At 30.9% G+C, this 7,932-nt stretch overlaps 1 protein-coding gene across 1 annotated transcript in view; it reads right to left on the bottom strand.

Annotated features, from left to right (window-relative positions):
- The window catches only part of GABRG1 (gamma-aminobutyric acid (GABA) A receptor, gamma 1), a 39,198-nt gene that overhangs the window by 8,242 nt on the left and 23,024 nt on the right, over positions 1–7,932 (bottom strand). Inside the window, exons 4-7 of the mRNA XM_004681317.2 lie at positions 5,593–5,813; positions 4,777–4,859; positions 1,273–1,410; positions 997–1,149 (exon numbers count right to left, since the gene is read on the bottom strand). Coding sequence (XP_004681374.1) covers positions 997–1,149; positions 1,273–1,410; positions 4,777–4,859; positions 5,593–5,813 — 595 coding nt within the window. The remainder of the gene's footprint in view (positions 1–996; positions 1,150–1,272; positions 1,411–4,776; positions 4,860–5,592; positions 5,814–7,932) is intronic.

Here is a 7,932-nt window from a genome sequence, read left to right as displayed (position 1 = left end):
AAAAAAATTAGATTAGTTTGTATTTTATATCCTACGCATCTAAAGTAATTACCTTCAAGGGAACTGCATTTCCAGGTATAGAGTTAGGTGCCTTGGATTTAGCATCCCACTTTATGTGATCTGCATTTTTACTTTATTAAATAGTTACTCAGCAGCTATCATAAAAGCCACACACAAATCTCTCAATTATTGAAAATAGAAGCTGTCCCAACTTTTCTTATGATTTAAGACCCAATTATTAGTGATGTGATTCATGCCTTTTAATGATCTTGGGAATGAATAAATTATCAACAAGATTCCTTTGCATTAGCCATACATGAATGTAGGTTGTCATTTTCTTTTAAGCAGATGTATGGCAATTAGACACTTTTATTATGATTTTAGTTACTGCAATAGATTGCTAAAGAAATGTAAAAGTCTATTTTCTCAAGTATGAATTACAAATTACCCTTTTAATCAACATTATTGTACAGGCGACTCTCAAAATATCCACAGACTAATTTCACATTTTTCAGATTACAGAAGCCTGGAATCTTTGTTTCCTTCAGCGACCTGCTCTTTGAGCTGGATGACTGTTCATTAGCACCATTGTAAGTGTAGAGAGTTTCAAAGTTTCTAAACACATCCCAATCAATATACTGGCTGTCATTGATTCAGCTAAAAAAATAAAACCTTGATGAAGAGTGAATGAAAATATAGACTGAAGTAAGATTCAGGGATGAGGCATGATTTTCCTGTATTAATTATTGCTGTGTATTTATTTATCCTTCCTTTGATCTGTATTAATAGAAAAAACTTTAAATATCAGGAAATTTTAAGTACTTCGCAATTCTATGTCTTGTTTCATATAATTATTTTAACATCCTATTGCTTGAGACTATCCATCAATTTTTTTTTGCCTAATTTAAATGTAAACAAATATTTTCAAACACCAATTTTATTACATTTTTTTAAATGTCTTATGGTACTATAGCATATTACCCAATTATAGCATACCAAGTGATGTTCTTGCAGGTACCGCATCTTTATTGATCCAAAAAGATACCCAAGAAAGAACAACTGTCAGAATGCATGGAATGTAGGTCTGAATAGTGAAATATCCCATTCTTCTGCTCAGATCAAAAAAAATTGTCATGATAATGTAATCCCCTGAAATGACAAATACATTTCATCTTGAGTATAAACCATAGAAATATAGACTCTAATCCATATATTTCAATAGAAATGCCATTTGATGTTAACAGCAATCATTGACTTGTATTTCTTGCTTACCAGAGATTGTATGAGAGATTTCAGTTGAGTTACGTAAACCTACAAATGCAAACTGATATAATCTCCAGTATTTAGGATCAGCCACTTCTACAGAAGGTTTTTTCCACTTATACTGAATTTCATTTTTAGGGTATCCATCTAGATTAAAAAAAATACATATGTATATATTTTATCAAGACACAAATCTGTTGCTCTTACAATATCAACTTTATCAAAAAACAAACTCTTTTAAGTTCTTTTCATTTTAAGGATGATGTAATGAATATGTTAAAATTTTAAAATAAATTCTTTTTCATTTTTATTATAAGTATAACATAGAACATACTGCGTAAGCAATGTGCATGTAGCTTAAAAGAAGTATACAATGATTAAATAATCATAATCCATGTAGATACACTTAACTGAAAAAATAAAACTGTGCTAAAATAAAAAAAAAATCCTATATGTACACCCAAATATAGTATTCTACAGCTAAAGGTAATCACTAACTTGATTTCTGTGATAGTTCTTCCTTTGCCACAGATTCCTTGACAAGCGTTTTTAAAAGTGTAGTTTATTTTTGTCCCTTTAAACTCTACTTAATTGTTGTTCTGTGTCATAGTATAATTTTAGTGTCATTTTTTATAATAATGGCTCATGTTGTTATATGCAACTGTAGTGACTGTGTTCTACTAAAAGATGTATTAAACTGTACTCATCCATTTTAGTGTTGTAGATATTTAAATGTATTCTGTTGGCTGTTAACATTGTATATGCCTCAAAAACATATATATGCAAACTTTCTCTGGGATATAAATCTAAGTCTTGAAAATGTATCCTAAGTTATGTACAATTTCCACTTTACAAAATAGTACCAATCTTTCTTCCATAAATAGTATTCTAATCTATTTTCTCACGAACTAGAGTGTGAGGGTAAATGTGGATTCACATTTTCATTAAGTTTGATGTAGACAGTCTACTTATTTTATTTTTACCTGTGCAGAGTGTATTTTATTTTACATTTTCCTGATTAATGAATCTTAGCATTATTAACATATGTTTATTAGAATATTGGGTTTTCTTTGGTGACTGCATTAAACTGCACATTATTTGGTATTATCTTTTTTCTTTCTATCTGATTAATTATATATTCTAGATATTGACCATTATTAGCTATTTGTATTGGCATGTCCTTGCCTTCTCTCTAGCTCTCGGAACTGAGGTGCATTCTTTTGAAGAGGATATAGTTTATGTTTCTGCTATGTAACAAGCCACAAAGGCTTTCTTGACCAATCAAGTGAAGGACGTTTAGACTGCAGATCCAAATAAGAGGGGGACTTTGATTACATTTTGTCAAGGAGTCATTCACTTTATTGTGCTGATTGCAGAAGTGACTTTCCTTTTAGCTCTCAGTTGCTATGTGTTTGTGTGGGGAACACTTCATGATTTTTTAATTGTCTAGTCATTAATATTCAGATGCAAATTGACATCATTCTCTTTAGATTTCTAATCTGCAAGACTGTCAAAATCAAAGCTCAAACTTACCTTGTTTGGTAAATGTCTTCTGGTCAAAACTGTCTACTAAACTTATTATCTTTCTCACTTCCTATTTTACGTCTATTTTTGTGGATGAAAATTACTTCCCAGTGATCTATCTTTTTTTTTTTTTTTTTTTTTTTTTAGATTTTATTTATTTGTGCAGACAGAACAGGGGTACAGGCCAGAGGCTCTGGGGCGGCGAGAAGCTTCACCAGAGACAGAGTGGGGAACAGAACAGGCAGATAGACGAAGTACACTGCTGAGGGGAGCAGCGGGTGGGTCAGGAGAGGTCTGCCACACCATGTGGTCACCTCCGGGGCAGGCGGGAATCAAACTCATTCGGAAGCGGCTTTAGATTCTCAGTGCTGTGCTTTAACCCGCTGCGCCACCAGGGAGGGCCCGATCTATCTTTCTTAAGAAGATTTTAGTAAACGTTTTTAACTCTTTTCAACAGAAAGGTTTGTTTGTCAATATCCAAGAACATAATTCACTCCTAATTTTAAAAACTTGCTCAATATTACATCATAAGCACTGGAAACTCATCAGCTGTGCAATGAAATAGGTGCCACTGCTGATTTGTTTCTTTTCTTCGACTTCTCTAGATCTCTAGCCATGTTGCATCTCCATATTTTGTATTCTTTGTTATTATTCTTACAGAGGCAACAGAGGGTAGTTATAGTTTATAAGAGTGCAGGGGCAGATAAAAACATTGAGCTCATTATTTACACACTCGGAATTTCATAATTTTGACTTGAATGGGGACTGTAGTGAAATCTTCTAAAATATTTGTTGTGAAATAATAGATGTACAGGCTTGATTTTAATTCTATTCAGAAACCAGTGAGAGTGTTTGAAAAAGTTAACTATGATTTTTATTCCTATGTCAGGATACCAATATTCTTTCATCGGGTTAGATTATTAATTTTCAATAGTAATACTAAAATCCAAGAGATACTGCTGCAAGATTTTAGGCATAGTTTCTAAATAACTAGTATAATAATTGCTATATCTTCATATTTTTACATATTAACAATTCCATGAGTGTTTCTATTAATCAAATTTTTGTTGTGATTTGACTGTCTTACTCATTGAGAAATCAAGGTTAAAAAAAATCAAAGCAGTGAGATAGGAGGTTACAAATTTAAAATGTCATGTAAATGTGATGAAATCATTAAGAAGAGTCAAGAAAATGAATAATAAAGGGCAACAAGAGATATTTGAGAGTGAAGAAGCAGAGTAATTGTTATGAATACATATGACCTACAATAAGTATATTCTAGAATATATAAAATATTTTATATAAAATCTAGATTTACATGTTTTCAAGAAATGCTCAACTGTGAGTTAACTATAAATATCTTTATACATTATAAGTGAGGTTAAGTGTTAGAAACTATGAAATAAAATTTGGATTGATATGGAAATATAACTACTGCCTTGTACCAAAATATTAGGTTTTTACATTCAAATTATCTAACCTTAGTAACTTCTGTTTCAGATAAACAATTCTGTTTTCAAGCTCAATAAAGTTTTTTTCAAATATTTACTATTCAGATAGTAAATAATTTCATAAAACCTATCATTTAAAACATATTTTAAAGTCCAGTGTAATAAAGTTGAATCTTGTCTCCAGGAAGAGGAATAAAATTTATATTCACATTTTATTCTTGGTTCAAATGTAAAAACATTTGAACAGAAACATATCTGTAGTACTCCACTATATAATTAAAATAGAAAAAGACACTTGAATAGAATGTAAATTTCATTAAACAGATGTAATAAAATATATACATCACTATTCAATTTAATCACTTTTTAATTCAAAAGAAAGAAATAAATACATTATTTGTAATTATTTTATATAAGATAATTGGATATAATGAATACTTCTAAAAATTGTAAACTATTTTATCTCATTATATTTTACATTTTAATCTAAACAGTATTGCTACCACTTTACATAATTATCAAATATTTCATCACTTACAGCTTGAAAATTCCAATGGACAGGAATGTTCATCCATAGGAAAGTTATGAAGTTGAAGGTAACATTCTGCATTAATTGTCAATCTATTTAAATATAAAATAAATAAATACTGAGTAATAGCTTCTCACACTAAGATATTTTTGTTCAATTTTCAAGCATGATTTTGAGTTACAAATACCTGTTATAACTTAGAAAATAGTAGTAATTCTATAATCTCAAATCCTAATTAACAATATTATAACATTCATAAGTAAGTAAATTCTAACATTCCCTTCTCTATCGCCCAGGCCATCTTTGTATACATTTTGATAAGTCTCTTTACACTATTTGTTTTTACTTTAGTATATCAACAAACATACATGTGCACACACACAGTTATTAGAGTGCATTAGGTTGAAGTTAAGTATGGTGACTGTATTCTCTTAGTTGATTATATATATTGTTCTAGTAAGAATGATTCTGAATATGCAAACATTTTGAAGACAATGAGTTTTTAAAACTCTCAATTTTATACAATAATATTCATTTAATCTTTTCTTATGTATGTTTCCCTACATCACTGATTCACTGTATGTTCAGTTTTATAGGAGGATAGATAGACTCTTACAGAAAATTACAGTCAATCAACTGCAATATAAGCTAAAAAACATTCCACAATTTTAGAATATAGTTTGTGAAATAAGTTCTTTAATAATAATATAATAATAATTTGCTTTTCAATTTTACAAAAGGAAATGTTGTTTTGATAAATATTAGTATGGAAAGTAAATTACAACTACCTTTAAAAAAATATGTGTATATGCTTATGTATATTACCTTAGAGTATATAGAACTCTTCCATCATTCCAGATTCGAAGCAGGCGATTAGGTGTTGTTATCCAATGAGCATCGGATTTTCTTGAATTTCTGAAGAAAGTGTCAGGAATCCAAATTTTTCCAACCATATTACTGTTAAGCATCAGCACTTTCATGGTACTATTGAATTTTAAACGACTGTCGAACCAAGTTTGGGCAAAAATTATATCTATTGTGTATTCCTAAAATATAAGGAAGAATAACAATTTACAATGTGTAATAATATATAATAATGAAGAATATTTATTATGTACATGTTTAATCATCTTTTGAGTCTGAATAACAGAGTGATATATAATGTGGACATAAATTTAAGAGGGCCCAAAGACCCTTACATAATATTGTTGGTGTCCCTCTTTCTTAAACTACATGGAAAATTCTTAGACACTACTGCTACTATTTGTTATCTTTGCTCCTTATTCTGACCTCCTGTTTATCAGATCAAATATATATTTTTGTCTTTTAAAGATTTATTTATTTATGTATACAGAACTGGGGTACAGGCTCGATGGGCAAGGGCAGTGAGAGGCTTCACCAGAGACAGAGTGGGGAGCAGAACGGGCAGATCAACGAAGTACAGTGCTGTATGGAGCAGCTAGCAACACAGGAGAGGTCTGCTGTGCCATGTGGGTCACCTCCAGGGCCAGGGATCAAACTTGCACTCAAGCGGCTGTCACTAGCCTATGGTGCTGCATCCTAACCCGTTGTGCCACCACGGAGGGCCAAATATCTTTTTTTTTTTTTTTTAAATAAATCAGGATGTATCCCAGTTTTTTTTTTTTCTTTCAACAGAAACAAATAACCATTTAAAACTTAATAGTATAAATGTAAGTAGAATGACTCAGGCTATGTTAATTAAATAAAAGAGATATTCATTCTTGAAAGAATATTTAACCAGCATTATGTACCAAACTTCATACTTTTGTATGGTAACAGGCAGCAGAACGAGCATTAAGGTAAAGGATAAACTGTTTTACCTAACCTCCAGGATTATGGTTTTTGAATGCCCAACACTAGTCAGTAGAAAAAAATATCATGCTAATTGGCATGCATATTGGATTACAGTTTTCCTAACAGGGCACTACAGGTGACACAGAAAATTAATGTGTTTAGGGGCGGGATTTAGCAAGCAGCTGTGAATTCTGCTTAGCAGCTGACTGGCTCTTCAAAGGAATACCTGCTTATAGCAATGCTAATCACAATTGGAAGAGTTACAATTTTCAGAAGGTCAAATTCTTGGGTCAAGAGTCTTGGGGAAAGCTGAAAATTTTTACCCACAATTATTTCTTCAATCTAGGGGCAAGAAGAGTAAGATAATAATGTATATATCTTGAAATCCATCCTTTCCAATCTTTTTGCAGAGGCTAATATTTCCAAGCTTTTAAAATTGCAAATCCTTAACAAGTGTCTCATTGAGATAAGAAGGTCACTAAAGTGGGTGCCATTTTCTATGTAATCAAAAATCCAATTTCATTTGTTCATTTGTATTAGAGCAATTTCCAGAAAGTGATCACACTGTGTTTTTATACTTCATGTCCCTGTTTAGAGGTTATAGTTATTTGCATAATAAATAAGCAAGAGAAACATGAAGAGGAACTTCCATTCATTCATAACAACTACAATAGTTCCTAGGATAAATATGTGAAATAAGGAACACTGAATTAATTATTTTAAATACAAAGTAAATTATGAGATTCACTCTGTCTCCTTGCAAGATAGCTGACAAAATAGTAGTGAATAATGGTGAAGAAGTGAACCATCTTGATTTGTCAATGCATTAGAATTCAAACAGGAGAAAATGCAGAAATTGTTAATTGGTCCTTAAAATACCAAATATATCCCAGAAAATACAGATTACCATTTTTACCATGCAGATAAATATTAAAAAGTTCTCATTCAGTTTTGATATTGCATAAAGAAAGAATAATTTGGAATTATATTTATTAGCTGGAAAATTCCCCAAATATAACATATGATTATTTACAAAGTAATTTTAAAATGCCAAAGTCACTTTAAGGTTATTGCATGAAAGCAAACATACAGTGATGTATTACTTGTGGTAAAAGTAAGAGATGAGACCTTGTTTTTCTCCTATCTCAGTGGCAAATGCTTGGATTCTTTTGCCAGTTCATCTGTGACATTTTTTTAAAAATACTAAGTGACCTCAGTGTTTATTAACATTTAATTCCCTTTTTTTTTAACTCCCAAAATAACCTTGTATAGTCTCATGCCCTTCAGTATCACCTAGTTAACCTAACAAATGCAAAAGCTTTTTCTCAAGCTCGAATTCCTCTACTGAAA

Source organism: Condylura cristata, unplaced genomic scaffold (genome assembly GCF_000260355.1).
Source record: "Condylura cristata isolate star-nosed mole 26May11 unplaced genomic scaffold, ConCri1.0 scaffold00012, whole genome shotgun sequence".
Classification (NCBI taxonomy): domain Eukaryota; kingdom Metazoa; phylum Chordata; class Mammalia; order Eulipotyphla; family Talpidae; genus Condylura; species Condylura cristata.
Note: the sequence above shows the minus strand (reverse complement) of the source record. Positions and strands in the feature narration are given on the sequence as shown.